General features: G+C 46.6%; 1 protein-coding gene across 1 annotated transcript in view; it reads left to right on the forward strand.

Annotated features, from left to right (window-relative positions):
* TGFBR2 (transforming growth factor beta receptor 2) overlaps positions 1 to 20,547 on the forward strand; it is a 178,956-nt gene that overhangs the window by 64,954 nt on the left and 93,455 nt on the right. Inside the window, exon 2 of the mRNA XM_030205906.1 lies at positions 16,997 to 17,159. Within this exon, the coding sequence (XP_030061766.1) occupies positions 16,997 to 17,159 (163 nt within the window). The remainder of the gene's footprint in view (positions 1 to 16,996; positions 17,160 to 20,547) is intronic.

Genomic DNA, 20,547 nt, shown 5'->3' on the forward strand with positions numbered 1-20,547 from the left:
GAGACTCCTAGAAGCCAGGCTCTGTATGCAGAGAAACAGAACACATTCGCTTTTCTATTATGCAAAATGCAGTGACATAAGAGATGCACATTTCCCCAAATTAACAGAGACAATAAAAGGCTTACCACAAAAGAATAATGAGGAAACACTCTATCTAGTCTTTTCAAAAAGGTGAAATAAGAAATCCAACAGCAAAATATGTGGCATCTTGTCACTAGGCCAGAAATATAATATGATCAAGACAACACTGAACATCAGCAGAATGCTTAATATATCTGCATTATTTCTCATCTCTCTTTGCCGCTCTTTCCTTTAACTGTACAGGGCCTTATGCACTAAAGCTTAGTGTGCACGTTAAACCCAGATACAACACATGAATACCTACGTGCTACAAATAAGGGTGGTAATTTTACTGGTCTTAATATTCAAGTTATCTGTTTACTGGCAGCTGCTGAATGCATAACTTACTTATCTCTTGTTTTTTGATTCTTGTATGGATAAATTGGGCCATTTAACTCACTGATGGGCTCTTTTACTAAGCTGCATCAGATGTTAACGTGCGCTTAATGCAGCAAAAATGGCCCTAACGCAGGACCTGCTAAAGCATTCTAGGCCCAATATTCAGACCACAGGAGTTAGCCAGGCTATTCCGGTGTCCAGGAATTGAATATCTGGGTGTTTTTTGGCTGGTTTTAACTTAGTTGGCCAATCCGATATTCAGTGTTGGCCGATTAAGTTGAAACTGCCCAAAGATAGGCCTGCTATTTCAGCAGGGAAATTTGGCCACCAAACTTAGCTGGCGATGCGCTGAATATTAATGGATAGCCAGTTATATTGCGTGATATAACCGGTTATTCGCTAATCGCTGACCAGCAATATTCAGTGGGAAATAACTGGCCATCTCCCACTGAATAGCACTGGTTAGCCGGTTAAGTACCATTTAACCGTCCAAGAGCCATTCTTGGCTGGTTAGGTGGTTTTAAATATCAGGCGGTCTGTGTTTTGTCATCTGCACACACTAAGCAGATGTCAGAGGGGCATGTCAGAAATGGATAATGGGCATTGATACACACTGACATGACCACCACTCTAACTAGTTAGCAGGTCCATAACACCGGAGCCCTTAGCTCCTCCTAAATAGGAGGCAGTAAGAGTCCCTGTGGTAATTTTTAGCACATGGCCAGAAAAAGATGTAGTAGAAAATGGCCTCTATTACATCCACACTAGATATGGGTTTAACGCACAGGAAAGACTAGCATAAGTGTGCTCTAAGCCCATTTACTGGTGCAGCTTTAATTTACATAATGTATCAATATTATGTGCATTTAATGAGACCAATAGTGAGGTGGGGCAAAGACAACACCAGTATTTATACATAATTGACATGGAGTAACATATAATTTGAAAATTAGGCCTGCTGAATAGCAAGTCTAAATTTAATGTAAATACACTGTACATCAGTATATTCAGCAGCACTAGTTAAAGAGATAACCGCTGAATATGCAAATGAAGTTAAGCCCAAATGTCACTGTTCACCATGAGATGCTTGCTGGACTCTGAATATCGGGCCCATTGTTTTGAGATTTCCTGCATAATTGTACCATGCTCTGAACATCAAATGACATTGAAGCATGAAAAAAAAACCCTCCTTTCCTTGTCATCAAGCAGATGAAGCCATTACGTATGGGTTATGTCCATCAACCAGCAGGGGAGATAAAGAGCACTCAAACTTTCACAGTGCCCTCTTGGCCAGCTAGCTCCACTGCCTCTTCAGTATTCTCTATCTCCCCTAGCAGGGTGGCTGCAGCTTGTTCGAGCTCCAGAAAAATCTGCCGGGAGGTGGTTCCTGGCTTGCCAGTTGTTAACCGGGGTGTTGGAGGCTATAGCAGCTTCACTTTAAAGGCACATAGGTTAGCCCTTTCCCTGCCTTACCCATACCTCTGTGGATGTGGACATATTGCCTTGCTTTCCCTGTCCTTACCCACCAACAGTGGATGCAGGCATATAGGTTCGCCCTTTCCCTGCCTTTCCCACTCATTTGAGCCTCCGGAGTCTTCAATACCTCTGCTTTCCTCACAGCTTTAAAAAAAAAAAAAGTTGCGTCGCGTTTTTAAACGCAGAGACGCTGGAACAGAGGTTTTTGACCTGATTTTCAGCAGGATCGTAGTTGTACACTAGATCCTTTGAGGTAAGAGTGTTTTCCAACTCCTCCGGGGTGGGCCCGCGATCGGGGCGATTTTGGCGCGAAACCGCCATTTTGGATTTTACCGCCGTTTTTCGGCGATGGCTGCGGACAATGTAAAGCGCTGTTCCACTTGTGGCAAGCGCAAATCAGCAGCAGGGCTCTGTAAATCGTGCTGTACTGGCGTAGGAGCCGGCCCGAGCATGGCGAGCGATGTTTCTTCCCGCTCTGAGCTGGCAGCGGGTGCCATTTTGCTTACACCGCATGGCGCGGCCTCCGTGGACACAGAGAGACCTGAGCCGGGTGGGGCACCTCGAGATGAGGTTATTTCAGGAGTGGCTAGCACCGAACAGGATTTGGGTGCCCAGGGTGAGATTTTCTCCCCGGATTTTGTGCTTTTGCTGCATAAAGCATACATGAGGAAAAGAGCCCTTCCTCAAGGGTCACCTGAGGCTCCTCTGATTGCCCGCCCGATGGATTCTGGCCTGGGACTGCCCAGTGAGGCTTTTTTCCCAGATGCTTGGCCTAAAGATAAGCGCAGAAGGGTTAATTCCCCTTCAGATTGTGGTGCACCTTTTTCCCCCCCGTGGTCGGGGTGTGAGGATTCGGAGAACTCTGACAGACGTTCTTGGTCTGAGGAACCAGAGTCAGGTGCGGATTTACCACAGGATCTGGATGATCCCTCCGCGGTGAGGATTTTCCACCGTGATGAGCTGCCAGCGCTTATTTCAGATACCCTGCAGGCCCTCTCGATTGAAGATCCTGACAGTGGCATGGCCTCCTCTGGTAATCCCAGGATGGCTAGTACCAAGAAAGCTGCTCGGGCCTTCCCTTTGCATGACTCCATCCTAGAGCTTGTTTCGGCTCAGTGGGCTGACCCCGAGGGACCTTTGAGAGTTTCCAGGGCTATGGGGCAGTTATACCCTCTGCGTGAGGGACATATGGCTCGTTTTCAAATGCCTACAGTGGATGCCCTAATCACTGCGGTGACAAAGAGAACTACCCTCCCTGTTGAAGGAGGTGTTGCCCTGAAGGATGTTCAAGACCGTAGGCTGGAAACAGCATTGAAATGGTCCTTTGAAATTGCAGGTCTCACTGTTCGGGCGTCTGCATGCAGCTGTTATGCTGTGAGAGCCTGCCTAGCTTGGCTGCAACAGGCAGTGGCTCAGCCCGGAGATGGAGCGGAGCCCTTCTTGGATGTGGCTCCGCGGATGGAGGTGGCCTTGTCCTTTTTGGCTGATGCCCTTTATGACCTTGTCAGAGCTTCGGCTAAACAAATGGCAGTAGCAGTGGCGGCTCGCCATCGTCTGTGGCTACGACACTGGGCAGCGGACATGGCCTCTAAGCAAAGGTTGGTGAAGTTGCCTTTTCAAGGACTTCTCCTATTTGGTGAGGAGTTGTAGAAAATTGTGAAAGGCCTGGGTGATCCAAAACCCCAGCGCTTGCCCAAAGATAGGCAGAGGCCTTCCTCTAAGGGCCAGGCGGTCCACTCCTCGTACAGACCTCGCTTCCGTGAAGCTAGAAGGTACTGCCCGGGGCGTTCTGCTGGGTTCACTTCACGTGCCCATGGTCAGCAGAGGAACTCCTTTCGCTCGGACAAGCGTTCCGCAGCCGGTGGCTCAAGACCAGGAGTTCAGGGGCGACCCTCTCAATGATGGTGCGCCGGCCCTCTCCTCGATGCCTGTCATCGGAGGACGGCTTTCCCTCTTTGTCGAGGAGTGGGCCAAGATTTCCTCAGATCAGTGGGTTCTGGACCTGATCAGAGATGGATACAGAATAGAATTCAACGCCCCAGTAAGAGACGTTGCGATGCGGTTCTGCCGTCAAACGGGCGGCGGTGGAGGAGACTTTACAAGGTCTGATTCAGTTAGGGGCAGTGACCCCGGTGCCTCCCGCCGAGCAAGGCTGCGGCCGATACTCCATCTACTTTGTGGTGCCGCGAAAAGGTGGATCCTTTCGCCCTATTCTGGACTTAAAAGAAGTGAACAAGTCCCTGAGAGTGCGGCATTTCCACATGGAATCCCTGCGCTCCGTCATTGCGGCGGTTCAGCCAGGAGAGTTTCTCACGTCTCTAGACCTGAAAGAAGCTTACTTGCACATACCGATTTGGCCCCCGCACCAGAAGTTTCTGAGGTTTGCGGTGTTGGGAAAACTTTTCCAGTTCAGGGCCTTGCCTTTTGGCCTCGCCACAGCTCCCCGAACCTTTTCGAAGGTAATGGTGGTAGTAGCTGCTTTTCTCAGGCGAGAAGGTATCAGGGTTCACCCGTACCTAGACGACTGGCTCATCAGAGCAGACTCTGCAACAGAGAGCTTACAAGCTACAGCCAGAGTGGTCTCAGTTCTGCAATCTCTAGGCTGGGTCGTCAATATGGCCAAAAGTCACCTGTCCCCTTCACAATCTCTAGAGTTTTTGGGGGCCAGGTTCGACACAGTCTCGGGCTATGTGTTCCTACCCGAGCTAAGGCGGTGCAAGCTTCAGAATCAGGTCCGTCTGCTCCTGAGGATGCCCCGCCCGCGAGCTTGGGACATTGTCCAGCTGCTGGGATCGATGACAGCCACGATGGAAGTGGTACCCTGGGCGAGAGCGCACCTGAGACCTCTACAGTATTCCCTACTCCGGAGATGGTCTCCTTTTTCTCAGGATTACCAATGCAGACTTACTTGGCTCCCTGCGGCCCGACTCAGCATGGAGTGGTGGCTCTCGGACAGCATGCTGCGGCGAGGAATGCTGCTGACGCTCCCCGTTTGGTGCCTAGTGGTAACAGATGCCAGCCTGAAGGGCTGGGGCGCACATTGCAAGGGGAAGCATGCCCAGGGTCTATGGACACCTGAGGAGTCGGAGTGGTCCATCAACCGCCTAGAGTTGAAAGCGGTGTTTCAGGCGCTTCTGGCCTTTCAAGTGACCCTGGAAGGATTGGCTGTCAGAGTGATGTCGGACAACACGACAACGGTGGCCTATATAAATCGACAAGGCGGAACAAGGTGCAGAGCACTAGCCGCGCAGGCCGAACTGATTTGCCACTGGGCCGAGCTGCATCTTCAGTGTCTGTCGGCAGCTCATATTGCAGGTCAGAGCAATGTGCAGGCCGATTATCTGAGCAGGCATCAGATCGATCCAGAAGAATGGAATCTGGCAGACGAAGTATTCCTGCAGATCTGTGCCAAATGGGGCAAGCCCGTGATGGATCTAATGGCGACAAGTGCCAATACCAAAGTCCCGTGCTTCTTCAGCAGACGGAGAGATCCTCGCTCGGCGGGGTTGGATGCCTTGGCTCAACCCTGGCCTCCGGGTCTACTTTATGTGTTTCCCCCATGGCCCTTGATAGGGCGCCTGCTCTTGCGGATTCGGCTGCACCCAGGAGAAGTGGTCCTCATCGCCCCGGATTGGCCAAGGAGCCCTTGGTATGCAGACCTCCGACATATGCTCCTGGAGGCTCCTCTGCCGTTACCTCTGGTACCGAACCTGTTGACTCAGGGACCGGTAGCCATGGAGGACGCCGGCCGCTTTGGTCTTACGGCATGGCTATTGAGAGGGCGCAATTGAGGGATAAAGGTTATTCCAATAAAGTTATTTCCACTCTCCTGCAAGCCCGCAAGCGGTCCACTTCTGTGGCTTATGCCAGGATTTGGTGCCTGTTTGAGTCTTGGTGTGCTTCCAGAGCCATTGCTCCAATGCGGGCTCCTGTCTCGCCGATTCTGGACTTTTTGCAGGAAGGTGTACAAAAAGGCTTGGCCTATAATTCCCTGCGGGTGCAGGTGGCAGCGTTGGCCTCCCTTCGTGGTAAGGTGGAAGGCGTGTCTTTGGCTGCTCACCCAGATGTGGCACGGTTTCTTAGAGGGGTGCTTCGGCTCCGACCTCCAGTGCGAGCACCCTGTCCAGCTTGGAACCTGGGGCTAGTTTTGAAAACCCTGCAGGCATCTCCTTTTGAGCCGCTTCGGCGAGCATCGAAGAAAGATTTGACACTGAAGGCCGTTTTTCTGGTGGCCATTACCTCGGCGAGACGGGTGTCAGAGCTCCAGGCGCTGTCCTGTAGAGACCCATTTCTGCAATTTTCAGAGTCCGGAGTCACGGTTCGAACCGTGCCTTCCTTTATGCCTAAGGTGGTTTCAGCCTTTCACCTAAACCAGCCTATTTTCTTGCCCTCTTTTTCAGAGGAAGAGTTTCCAGAATCTTTTGGGCAGCTGCACCTTTTGGATGTGCGCAGGACTCTGCTGCAGTATCTGCGAGTTACTAACTCTTTCAGGACTTCTGATCATCTGTTTGTTTTGCTATCCGGTTCTCGCAGAGGGTCTCCAGCGTCTAAAGCCACTATTGCCCGCTGGCTCAAAGAAACTATCTTTTCAGCTTATCTGCTGGCCGGCAGGGTTCCGCCTGTAGCCTTTAAGGCACATTCTACTAGAGCGATTTCTTCCTCTTGGGCTGAAACTGGAGCACTCTCTCTTCAAGAGATATGCAGTGCAGCAACATGGGCTTCTAAGCTCTCCTTTGCCCGACATTACAGGCTGGATGTGGCTGCCAGGAGGGATGCGCGTTTTGGTGCACAAGTGCTAGCGCGTGGTGTGGCTTGTTCCCACCCTATCTAGGGATTGCTTTGTTACATCCCATACGTAATGGCTTCATCTGCTTGATGACAAGGAAGGGAAAATTAGGTTCTTACCTTGGTAATTTTCTTTCCTTTAGTCATAGCAGATGAAGCCATGAGCCCTCCCTGTATGATTGTCTGTATGCTGTGAATCTGTTTTTCAGGTTCTGTTCTAATTTCCTGAAGTTCCTTCCTTGGGAGAAAGTTGGAAAACAATCTTCAGGATTCATGTTCAGTTTAAATTTAGGAGGATGTGTTCATTCCCTCCAGCATGTTTTTTTTGGAGGATGTTTTGATTCTCTCCAGGAGGCGCGTGTGTTCCCCTCCAGTTCTATAAATAGGAGGATGAGTTCATTCCCTCCAGTGTGTTGGGAGGATGTGTGATTCCCTCCAGGAGGCGCGTGTGTTCCCCTCCACTTATACAATAAGGAGGATGAGTTTATTCCCTCCAGGAGGATGTGCATTCCCTCCTTTATGAGTTCATGCCCTTGTGATGGGCCATCGTTCGCTGTGAGGAAAGCTCTTGTGATTCCCATTGCGGTTTGCCATACTGCTTTGGAAGCTTCAAATACTGAAGAGGCAGTGGAGCTAGCTGGCCAAGAGGGCACTGTGAAAGTTTGAGTGCTCTCTATCTCCCCTGCTGGTTGATGGACATAACCCATACGTAATGGCTTCATCTGCTATGACTAAAGGAAAGAAAATTACCAAGGTAAGAACCTAATTTTCCCATACACTAAGTCTGGTGCAAATAGGTGCAAGATCTTTCTGCCCGTAATAAATAAGACCTGCTCTGAAGAGGGGGTAATAGGGTAACATGGTCGCAAAACCAGTATGCTAATATTTAACAGTGGAGGGAGGCCATGTCATCAAGGCCTCCCTTTCCAGTACACAAGGCCCTGTTTCTCCAATTCACTCTAGCATCTCCCAGTGTATCTTCAAAGCATAGACCGTCTTTCCATCTTCTTACCCCTAGCCCTAATGGCAGTTTAGATGCCCTGTTGAAGGAGGAGGCCCCTACTGAGGAGAGAGCCCCTGAAGCAGGATTTTCCCCTGAGAAAGGCCCTCACAAGGATGGAATCCATGCTCCAGGGCTCAGCCTGATCCCTGAGAAAGTACGTCATCTCACTAGCATGGACCCTACAAAACTGGGATCACTTAGGCTGATATTCAGACCACGGGAGTTAGCCAGGCTGACTCCTGTGGTCAATGCTATAAGTGGATATTCAATACTAGGCCATTTCTGGTGACCGGCATTGAATATCCGGTTTACTTTTGGCTGGTTTGACTTTGACTGGCCAAGGCGATATTCAGCACTGGATGGTCAAAGTCAATCCAGACAAAGATAGAACTGCCTTGCACGCGGCCAAATATGGCCACTAAAGTTAAGCGGAGATGTGCCAAAAATCGACGAATAGCAGGTTATATTGCCTGATATAACCAGCTAGCTGCTAACTGGCAATATTCAGCGGGACATGGCTGGCCATGTCCCGCTGAATATCAGAGGATAGCCAGCTATGTAACATTTAACCGTCCAGGTGCCGATCCTGGCCAGTTAAATGCCTTTGAATATCGGTGGGACTCCTTTAAGAACAGTGTGCCAATCTGCAATCCCCCACCTGCTAATCGTCCCTTGTGCTTGCCAATTTGTGCAGTTGCTGTAGAGACTACCTTGAAGCAGGCATACAACAATGTAGTGCATCACTTGCATTCTGAAACTTCATTAGCCCACCCAGTGAAACCTTTTTAGCATTTTAGTATATAAACCCGTATATATATCATTTTCCAGCATGTACAAAATTGTCATGCCAACAAAGTTTCTTGAATCTGATTCTGAGAATTGCCAGTCACTTACTGTATACGAACTTTAAAAGTAGAGGGCTGTGGCACGGAGAGCTTCAAGATGATACACGCACATGAAGGCAGATTCTTTTTCATCTCTGCAGGCGGTACCAGAATGAAGTAATCATAGGGCCTGATTGTATAATCAGGAACCAAATCTAATTCATCGTTTCTTTTCCCAGGGCACTGATGCAGCAGCTCAGTAATGCTCAGTCTTGCTCGCTCCATCAGTCACTTTAGCACTTCAGGTATTGCTCTTGATTTCCTAGAGCAGGTGTTCTCTGAAGGCACCGTGCAGACTGCTAATAGCATTCATTTTAATATATAGACCAGTGATGGCGAACCTTTCAGAGACCGAGTGCCCAAACAGCAACCCAAAATCTAATTATTTATCGCAAAGTGCCGGTACTGATTATGGGTGGGGTCACCACCTATGACTCCACCCCTATGATAGCCACACCCCTTACACCAGCCATGGCGCATATAAACAGACATCATTGAAAATATTATACTAGTATAGGAGAAAAAAATAACATAATTTTCTTTCATTATAAATCATTTCTATAAGCTGTTACAGCTCCAGTATACCCAGTGCAAAATAAGGCAGCAGATGTAAATTCTCAAATTGGACATATTCCAAACACTAAAATGAAAATAAAATGATTTTTTCTACCTTTGTTGTCTGGTGATTTTGTTTTTCTATCCATATTGGTCCTAGTCGCTGATTCTGCTGCTCTCTATCTGTTCTCTTAACTCCATTTCCAGGGCTTCCTTTCCATTTATTTCTTTACTTTCCTCCTTTCTTCTTCATTTCTTGCCCTCCATCCATGTCCAGCAACCCTCCTCTCCCCTCCAGCCACAAATGTCCAGCCACCCTCCTCTCCCCTCCAGCCACCCTCCTCTCCAGCCACCCATGTCCAGCCACCCTCCTCTCCCCCCTTCCCTCCCACCCTCCCAGCACCCAGCATCAGCCCTCCCAGCACCCAGCATCAGGCCTTCCTCCCACCCAGCACCCAGCATCAGGCCTCCCACCCAGCGCCTGCCTCCCTCCCACCCAGCAGCACCCAGCACCAGGCCTCCCTCCCTCCCAGCACCCAGCATCAGGCCACTCAGCACCCAGCATCAGGCCTCCCTCCCACCCACCCAGCAGCACCCAGCATCAGGCTTCCCTCCCACCCAGCACCAGCAGCACCCAGCACCAGGCATCCCTCCCTTCCAGCACCAAGCATCAGGCCTCCCACCCACCCAGCACCCAGCAGCACCCAGCATCAGGCCTCCCTCCCTCCCTCCCAGCACGCAGCAGCACCCAGCATCAGGCCTCCCTCCCACCCAGCAGCACCCAGCACCAGGCCTACCTCCCACCCTCCCTCCAACCAAACAAGCATCAGGCCGCCCGCCCGCCCGTCCTCCCTCGCTCCCAACACCAGGGCCCCCCCTCCTCTGAAATTTAAAAAGCATACCGGGTTAAGGCAGCGTCGGCAGTGGCAGCGGCAGCAAAAAGCGTGTTCTTCGTTCGGCGCGCCTTCCCTTCTGTCTCTCAAGCACTGGTCCCGCCTATGAGCCAGAATGAACATAATGAAACTACTCCTAGGAATCTACTCTTTAACATTGGTCCAAATACTGTTAGCCACACCTCTCGATGATTATAACACCATACCAATACTACACAGCCGATTCAGGATTACCAGACACACCAACCTCAACCAAACTGGCAACAGAACTTACAATAGCAAAACATTATCCCACAAACAAACTGCACAACCAACACAAAAAAGCTCTAATAAATCCAAATCAACATACAAACGACAACTAATAAAGGTTCCCACTTTCACCATTATGGAAGATCCATACCTTACAATTCAAATAGGTTACATCAATGCCAGATCAACAGTAAACATAACAGAAATTATAAAAGATTGGATCACATCGGAAACCTTAGATTTACTCTTCATCAGCGAAACCTGGATCCATGACCAAAAAGATCCCATAATACTGGACCTTTGCCCTCCTGGATACAACATTACACACTAGACTAGAATAGGTAAAAGAGGCGGAGGCATTGCCTTAATCTACAGATCCCATCTCATGTTCGAAACCACTGCTGAATCAATCACTCCTCAACTAGAAATTGCCTCAATCAGATTGCAACATAAAACTGTAGCCGGCAATCTAAATTGTGTCCTATTCTACAGACCGCCAGGCTGTTGGAGCAAAGCATATATAACCCTAATGGATTTCATATCGGCCACTTGTACATCTAACTCAAACATACTAGTCATTGGGGACATAAACCTTCATTTAGAAGACCCAAACTCAACTGGTGTCCAAGATTGTAAGGAATTCTTCCAACTATGGGATTTCGAATGGCCACATCCGAGTGCCACCTACAGAAAAGGCCACAAACTTGACCTGGTAACTCATAAATTCGCATCAGACCAAATCATTAAAGTCATTGACCACAAATGGACGGAAATTCCATGGTCAGATCACTTCATATTAAATCTGACCCTACATGGGCTGAAGAATGGGCATCTCAAAGCTGATGAAAACAAATCTTACCAAACTAGAGGTAAAGTGGACTCAACTGCATTTTGGCAATCAATTTATGACAACAATTGGTCTATTCCACCTGATTCCATCAACTATCTTGCAGATTGGGAATCGAGATGTATCACCGTTCTAAATGAATTAGCTCCTTTACGAACAAAAAAACATTCACAAACCAAACAGGACCCCATGGTTCAACAAAAATGTGAAACAATTAAAATCTAGAACCAGACAACCCAATCGAGCATGGAGAAAAAACAAAAATGATCAAAATCTAAACGCTTGGAAAGAATCACATAGAAAATACAAATATGAAATAAAAAAAATCCAAACGGAACTACTATAATGAACAACTAGGTTCTGACTACAAAGACATGAAAAAGTTATACAAGCTACTGGATAAATTACTAGACACAAAACTAGTGTCCTCAACAAAATCAGGAATCCCAGCAGCAGACAATCTTGCTAACTACTTCAAAGGCAAAATTGTCGATCTACGCAAAAATATGTCATAGGACTACACCAACCGTGATAACTTCCTCAGAAGAATACCCAGCCGAACGAACTTGGAGAAATTTCGCCCAGATCACACAAGAAACAATAGCACTAGCAACCAATAAGATCTCTACAGCCTACTGTCAATTTGACACCTGCCCCAATTATCTAATGAACCCCCCCCCCCGCTCGATTCATCACTGAACTTATCTCCCACCTCAACTTCTTGTTTCAGCATGGCATTTTCCCCAAAGACAAAGGTAATATACTACTCCCACCAAAACAAAAACTAACGATATCACCAACTACCAACCTGTGGCATCCATCCCACTTACAACCAAACTGATGGAAAGCATTGTAGCTAAACAACTTACTGAATACATCAACAATTTCTCAATCCTTCATGAATCACAGCTGGGCTTCAGATCTCTCCACAGTACGGAAACCATCCTGTAACTCTCCTAGCCAAGTTCAAAAAGGAAATCGCATTAGGTAAAAACATACTCTTCTTGCAATTCGACTTGTCAAGCGCATTCGATATGGTTGACCACTATATACTATTAAGAATACTCGACAAGATAAGCATAGGAGGGAATATAGTCAAATGGATCAAGGGTTTCCTAACCACAAGATCTTATCAAGTAAAAGCAAACTCAAACATATCACCATCATGGAGTACCGATTGCGGAGTACCCCAAAGTTCACCTCTCTCACCCATATTATTTAATCTGATGATGATCCCCCTTGCTCATGCCTTATACAAGCATAATCTTAATCATTTTCTGTATGTGGATGATGTCACCATTTACATACCACTCAACACTAATCCAACAGAAATCACACTTGCAATAAAGACTAGTTTAAGCTTAATGGATGCCTGAGCATCGGCATTCAAACTCAACAAGGAAAAAACTCACTGCCTTATTCTCTCTTCTCAACACAAAACAAACCTCCCTTCATCCATAAAAATCCCAGAACATACTCTCCCAATTTCGGACAAACTGAAGATCCTTGGAATTACTGTTGACACCAACCTAACCCTAGAGATCCAAGCCTCTGCCACCACGAAGAAAATGTTCCATGCAATGTGGAAACTCAAACGGATCAAAAATTGTTCCCAAGCGAAACTTTCCATAACATAATTCAAATAATGGTACTATCACATATTGACTACTGTAACGCCGTATATGCGGGATGCAAAGAACAGATCTTAAGGAAATTCCAGACCGCTCAGAACATGGCAGCTAGACTCATTTTCGGAAAGACAAGATTTGAAAGTGCTAAACCCCTACTCAAAATACTGCACTGGCTACCAGTCAAGGAACAAATAGCCTTCAAAATTTGCACTCTGGTCCACAAAATAATCCATGGTCTGGCCCTAACCTACATGACCAAATATATCGACTAGAAACATCATCGAATCATCAAGAACGTTTCTAAACCTGCATTACTCAAACTGTAAAGGACTAAAATACAAATCAACATATGCATCCAGCTTTTCCTACATTTGCACCCAGCTCTGGAACACTTTACCTAGAAACATTAGGTAATTTCAAAAAGACCTCAAGACTCACCTCTTCCGGAAAGCCTACCCAGCAGACCCGAACTAATTCATGAACAATGCGTCACATCTTTCGATCTAAGAAATGAACAGCACCCCTTCCACATAATCCTATTACTTCAAACTGTACGAATTTTGCTACTCCAGTTATAATTAAGTGCTCACTAGAAGCTGTAGTCCCATCCCCAGAAACTTATCAGCCTCATTGGGATTTCTTCTCTCTATATGCTATACTATATATTTGTCCCAGAGTTGTATTCTTTTTTCCGGAACCTTACCAACTTCCTTGCACCTACTGTTACTCTATTTTCCACTCTGTATATATTCCTGGAGTTGGTACTCTCCTCTCCGGAACCTGTGAGCCACATTGAGCCTACTGCCATGCAGGAAAATGTGGGATAGAAATGTAATAAATAAATAAATAAATAAAAATACCTACTACACCTGAATGTAACTCACCTTGAGTTACTGCAGAAAAAAGGTGGGAGCTAAATAGATAATATCCTGCAGAGCTAAATAAATAAAAACCTGCAGACACATGTGAGCAGCATCATAGCTTTACATGGGACGAGTCAAAGATGTCCCCTAGAAATCAGTACCATTTTTAAACTATCAGTACATGAAGGGTAGTCTTCGACCTTATACATGGATAATCTTGTGGACAACAAGGTACTGCAACAGGAGAACTTTTCATTGTTCTTATGTAGAATGGTTTACTGTCCTGAATGATAAGAGACATGGAGGGGAATTTTCATTATGACATCTAAGTCTGACTTTGGACGTTTTCCTCAAAACATCTAAAATCTGAATAGCACATATAGAGGGGGATAATCGAACGGGGACGACCATCTCTAAGGGCGCCCATCTCTAAGGACGGCACCCCGAAGGGGCGGGGCTTCCTGTATTATCGAAACAAGATGGGTATCCATCTTTCATTTTGATAATACGGTCGGGGACGCCCAAATCTCAACATTTAGGTCGACCTAAATGTTGAGATCGTCGACCTTAGAGATGGGCGATCTCAGTTTTCGGCAATAATAGAAACCAAGGGTGTCCATCTCAACAATCCAAGGCATTTGGTTGTGGGAGGAGCCAGCATTCGTAGTGCACTGGTCCCCTTCACATGCCAGGACACCAACCGGACACCCTAGGGGGCACAGCAGTGGACTTCACAAATTGCTTCCAGGTGCATAGCTCCCTTACCTTGTGTGCTGAGCCCCCCAAAACCCACTCCCTACAAATGTACACCACTACCATAGTACCTTAGGGATGAAGGGGGGCACCTAGATGTGGGTACAGTGGGTTTGTGGTGGGTTTTGGAGAGCTCACATTTACCACCACAAGTGTAACAGGTAGGGGGGATGGTCCTGGGTCCGCCTGCCTGAAGTGCACTGCACCCACTAAAAACTGCTCCAGGGACCTGCATACTGCTGTCAGGGAGCTGGGTATGACATTTGAGGCTGGCATAGAGGCTGGAAAAAACATTTTTTAATTTTTTTTTGGGTGGGAGGGGGTTGGTGACCACTGGTGGAGTAAGGGGAGGTCATCCCTGATTCTCTCCGGTGGTCATCTGGTCAGTTTGGGCACCTTTTTGAGGCTTGGTCCTGAAAAAAAATGGACCAAGTAAAGTTGGCTAAATGCTCGTCAGGGACGCCCTTCTTTTTTCCATTATCGGCCAAGGGCACCCATCTCTTAAGCATGCCCTTGTCCCGTCTTCGGTAAGCTGCCGATATGCCCCCGGGAATTTTGGTCGTGTTTGCGACGGAAAGCAGTTGAGGACGCCCAAAATCGTCTTTCAATTATGCTGATTTGGGTGACCCTGAGAGTAGGACGCCCATCTCCCGATTTGTGTCGAAAGATGGGCGCCCTTCTCTTTCAAAAATGCCCCTGATAGCGATTTTCGAAACATTTTTTCAAAAATGGCCACTTGCTAGATGTTTTTGTGCTCTGTGCATTTATCTTTTTGGTCCGTTTGTGAAAAAAAACACAAAAAAACATCCACATGAAAAACGCACAAAATCAAGCCATTGGGATGTAGGAGGAGCAGCATTCTTAGTAGACTGGCCACACAGACATCCCAGCAGATCAGTGGAACACCCTAGGAGGCTGTCTTATGTGCAAGGATGGTGAGCCCTTAGGTCCCGTAAGGCCCCGAGGGACCTTAAGGAACAGCCATGCAACCCCAATTCTTCACCCGCTGCAACCGCCGTTCACCAAGGGTTGAGCCCCCAGCTGCAGGCAGTCAATGGGACTTCAGGAACTGCAGGGTGCCAAGCTGTGGAGACAGGGACCAGGAGAGCAGAGGGCAGCTGGAGAAAGAGAACATCCGAAAACGGGCAAAGGTCAGGGCTGGCAGCAGACAACGAAGTCAAGATCCGGCAAGAGGTCGAGGCAGGCAGCGAGCAGGGAATACCAGGAACAGTCCGAGGGTCATAACCAGAAGAACCAGGAACGCAGAGAAACACAGGAGCCACAGGAAACAGGCCTCGGGAACAGAACCTGAAGCAAAGTTCAAGACAGTCATCTTCCTTAAGTACTGCTCAGGATCAATCGCCCCACCCCCGCAGGTATTGCCGACCAACCTGAGCCTGGTGTTTGACAGAGCCCTTCTGATTGGCTCTGTCCGCCCAATCCAGCACCTCAGAGGCGGAGCTCCAGACCCCCACGCCCGGGAGAGACGAGGACGCCGGCCATCGCGCCCGGGCACCGCCTTCCCCTGCAGTGCCAACCCTGCCCCCACAGCCGGTGACCGAGAGACCAACGGCCGCAATCGCCGGCCTCCGACCTCGGCCCCGAGTTGAGCGGCGGGCCTCGGCTCCCTGCCGCGGCTTCCAAATCGCCGCCCCCTGCCGTGGTGGACGCCGGCTCCCGCCCTCCATGGCGGAAGCGCCGGGGGGAGCCGCGGACGCGACAGAGGCACTGCAGTGGACTTCATATAAAATCTCCCAGGTATACATCTCACCAGAATCCCCTTATATTGTATAGTGAGCACTCCAAAACCTACTGTACCCAACTGTACACCACTACAATCACCCTGAAAGTGTCATCTATATGTGGGTACAGTAGGTTTTTGGAGGGCTCACACGTTTCACCACAAGTGTAACAGTTAGAATAGATTGTTGTTTCTCCATAGCGCACTGCACTGACCACTAGGCTACTCCAGGGACCTGCTTGCTGCTCTAATAGGACTCGTTATAACACCTGAGGCTGTCATGGAGGCTAGTATGTACTGCTACTTTCAACATCTTTAGGAGGTGGGAAGGGGTCAGTGACCTCTGGGGGAATAAGGGGGAGGGGGTCATTCCTTTATTCCTCCAGTGGTCATCTGGTCATTTAAGGCACTTTTTTGTGGCTTATTCATTCTAAAAACAGGTCTAGTTCAAAATGACGTTTTTGTTTTGTTTCATTATGGCTGAAAAATGTAGATGCCTCAGGTACGCCCAAATCCTGCCCTTAACATGTTTCCTTGAGATTTGGATGCACTGCTGACGAACAGCATAGAAAAGCTTCTGGAAAATGTGTTTGGAAAACACCAATTTGGATGTTTTTGCAAGAAAAATGTCCAAATGCTGTGTGCCACTTTTTAAACGTTTTTGTCTTTCAAAAATGAGCCCCATAGTATGTTTTCATTAGCAACCAACCAGTGTATTCTCTTCATCCTGCAAATTATTCATGTAGTGCTGCAGAATTTAAAACATTCTCTTCGTCAGTGAACATGCATGTTCCAAACTGTCAGAAATTAGGCTTGAACACCTACCCTGCTTACCCATGCCTTTCTCTTTTATTCAGGTGACCAGTCTTTTCTTGAGATGTACAGCTCTGAAAACTCAGTCAAGTGGTGCAGGCGTTGTAAGGAGAAACCAAGCTCCTGCAGCAACCAGAGCATTTGCACTAGCAACTGTGGCACCTCTGTTCCCTGTGAGAGGCCTGGGGACACCTGTGCAGCCATATGGTAAGATAGCGTTTTTATGCATTCTACTAGCTGAGCCTCCCAGCCTTGCTCAGGAAGTCTGGTATGTAATAGTCAAATAAACTTTAAACAGCATTCTGAGTTTATCCGGGCATTTAATCCAGTTGACTGAAAATTTCCGTTAACGGTGTAAGTCGTTGCTCTAACCTGATTCTGCTCCAGACTGTCTGGTACTAATCGGATGAGTGTGATAGCAGTCACAGCTGAAATTCAGCGCATTGTCTGCTTCAGTGCTGCCGACTATCAGCCTCTCCTGTCCAGTTAAATAGTTTTGAATATCTATCCATTGGTTTTTTTAGTTTAGATAAAGTTGCTCACAAGAAAAGCAAAGAGTCACTGGTATAGCTGCTTCCGTAAGTGACTGTCTTTGAGCTTTATTGAGCGAGAACAGAGTCGGTGAAAGGACAGTGGGTGTTCCAGGTGAAGCTTCAGCCTTATACTTCACTCCCAATTGAGTTTTACACGCTTAGCCTGCAGCTCCCACCCTCCGAAATTTCAAAAATTGAACTCTACTATCATGATCATCACACAAAAATCCTGTATAAATTCAGGTTAAAGTATGTTCTGAGGACTCTCTGAGTTTCTGTAGCTGTCAGGACCTTTTGTTTTGCTTAGCCTGTTCCTGCCCTTTGCTGCCTCAAGAACTAAGCTGCTGCTCATGGTTCATTGCCTGGATTTACCTAATGTTTGGGCCAGCCCTGATGGAGGATCAAACACAGAGAGAGTGGGTATCTTTCTCAGAGAGAGAGAGTGTGTCTCTCAGAAAGAGAGTTGGAGAAAAATGAGAATTTTTCTTTTGTCAGAGTCAGAAATACAGTGTGCTTGCATTTCTAGCAGTATATGTGTGTTTTGTAAGCTCTTTAAGCAGGGACTGTCTTTCTTCTATGTTTGTGCAGCGCTGCGTACGCTTTGTAGCGCTATATAAATGCTAAATAGTAGTAGTAGTAGTAGTAGTAGTTTGTTACAGAAAGAGAATGCATGTTTCTTGGAGAGACTGGTTATGTGTGTATTTCTCAGGGGGGGAGTGGAAGTGTATGTTTCTCACAGTGAAAAAGTGTCTTTGTGTGTTTCTTAGAGGGAGGGAGAAAATCTCATTTGGAAACCTATAGCTTGTAGACATCTGGACATTTTGGGGGGTAATTTTAGAAAGCCACTTTTGCATGTGTGTGACCACATGCTTGTGTAAATGGCCTGTTATAAAGTTCTGACTGGCATATAAGTACACATGTTGGTACTTTGGCGGTAGGTGTGCACAGTGGCGGACTTTGGGTAGAGCACAGTTGGAGTTTGCAAGTACATGCATAGATTTTAAAATACATTAAGTTATGTGTATCCTTAAATAAGGTGCATATATTCATATCTATCTTCGGGCAAGTGCAAATGTCCATGCCTGAAATGTTGGTGCTATTAATGCTGTTTATGCTAGTACTATATAAGGACACATAGGTGTCTGTATCTTTATAAAATAAAACTTAATCAGGCACCTACCTAAGACCCCCCTTTACTGCAGCAGGCAAAAGGCTGTCATTTTTTTCTAAGAAATGGCCATGCGGTAAGTGAACCACTTGATGCGTGGCCATTTGGGGAGCACTTACTGCCACCCATTGAGGTGGCAGTAAGGGCTCCCATGCTAACCTGGGAGTAACTGGGCAGCGTGCAGCACTGCCTGATTATCACCGGGTAAAGACTGGCACTACAAAAATAAAAAAAATATTTTTGTAGTGCCGGAAATGGTGAGCGCTGGGAGTGGGAACTACCACCGGGCTGCTGGGGTAGCCCAGCGGTAGTTTCAGATTAGCAAGCGGTAAGCTCGCGTTGGGCTTAATTCCGCTTAGTAAAAGACCCCCTTAATTAGGTGCCACCTTATAAAATTGCCCTCTGGATCAGATGGTAGCCCATGACTTTCCTCTTGATGAACAGTATCCAGGACCAAGTTTGATTGTAGTTACTTGAAAGATGTCCAAATACATAAAGAACGATCAAACGTTTGAAAAAAAAAAAAAAATATATATATATATATATCTTTATCATTTATTTGCAGTTTACTATATTGCCAGAAAGGTTGAATTTACGGAACAAAGTATGTTTATTTTATTTATTTATTTATTTATTTATTGGGATTTATATGTCTATAGAGGTTCTCAAGAAAGTCATAAGAAACATTTTGGGTAGTATATAATTATAAGGAAACCAGTGATGATTTTGAGCCACGAGGCTGTGATTCCTTGTGTGAAACGAGTCACCAGCTGAGGTTTCTGAAGACTAATGTGTGAATAGGAGGTTTTGACTGTACAACAGATAAAATGAAGTGTATTGAGAAACTGTTTGAAAAGCCTCAATATTCTTTGGCCAACTTGAACAAGACCCACATCTAAAATGTCCTCGTAATTTTCCACTCGTATCGCCACCAGTACAGACTGGTCACATCACTGAAGCAACAACTCAGTATATGTTGTTAGTGTGGGAGCATGATAAAGAAAGGCAAATCTCCCAAAAGCGGAAGGTGATTAGATGCCACTGGAATGCTTTACATGGACAGTTTTCCCATCCCTTTGTGCTTCTGCTGCTTGACAAGTTTTTCCTCTTTTTATGAGATGTTTGACCTTGTAAAAACAGAACTACATAGTGCTGGATTCGCAGTCCAGCTGGTCTGTATTGTACATCATATGTGTTTCTTTCTTTTTTTTTTTTTTTTCTTTTTGTCACTGGGGAACAGTAAAGGAGAGTTCTCATTTTAGATGATTGATTATATACGGACATGTGAGGTGATGTCAGGCTTTTATTTCTTCCTTTGATTTATGGATTTCCTTTGGAATCAGCCCATTTTTACCATTTTGAGGGCAATCCTTAAAGCCATTTCTGTGGTAGAATACCATTTCCATTTTACCTGTAGAAATGGATTGAGTAATTAATTAATTAATTAATTCGAAAGATGCCCACCTTCTCTGTCGGTAAATGTGTTTACTTTTACCCCGATGGAATGGAAGTATTCCCAAAGGCATGGCTATGTAGGGGGAGGCAAGAACATATATAGTTTTGGCTGGAAAAGTAGCTGCAGAAAATGTAGTCACCAATCTCTTTGCAGTCTTTTTTCCTGGGAAAACAGTCAAAGTTATTTGGAAAAAAAAGTTAGGCACTCCTGTACCTCCCTGGGGGCAATTGTCAATAAATCACTTAAAAGTTATGCGCTGGGTTGATGCATGCTAACCTTGGATTCTATAATGGCAGTTACACTAGTTGGAAATTTGGGTGTGCAACTTTATCGAATTAGGAGGCTTATTTCTTAGTGTGCACACACCTCCGCATCACAGTTTTTTCACACTAATTTTTAATTAGAAATGAGTATAGGGCATTGGAATGTATGGTAGTC

This window comes from Microcaecilia unicolor, chromosome 1 (assembly GCF_901765095.1).
Source record: "Microcaecilia unicolor chromosome 1, aMicUni1.1, whole genome shotgun sequence".
NCBI lineage: Eukaryota > Metazoa > Chordata > Amphibia > Gymnophiona > Siphonopidae > Microcaecilia > Microcaecilia unicolor.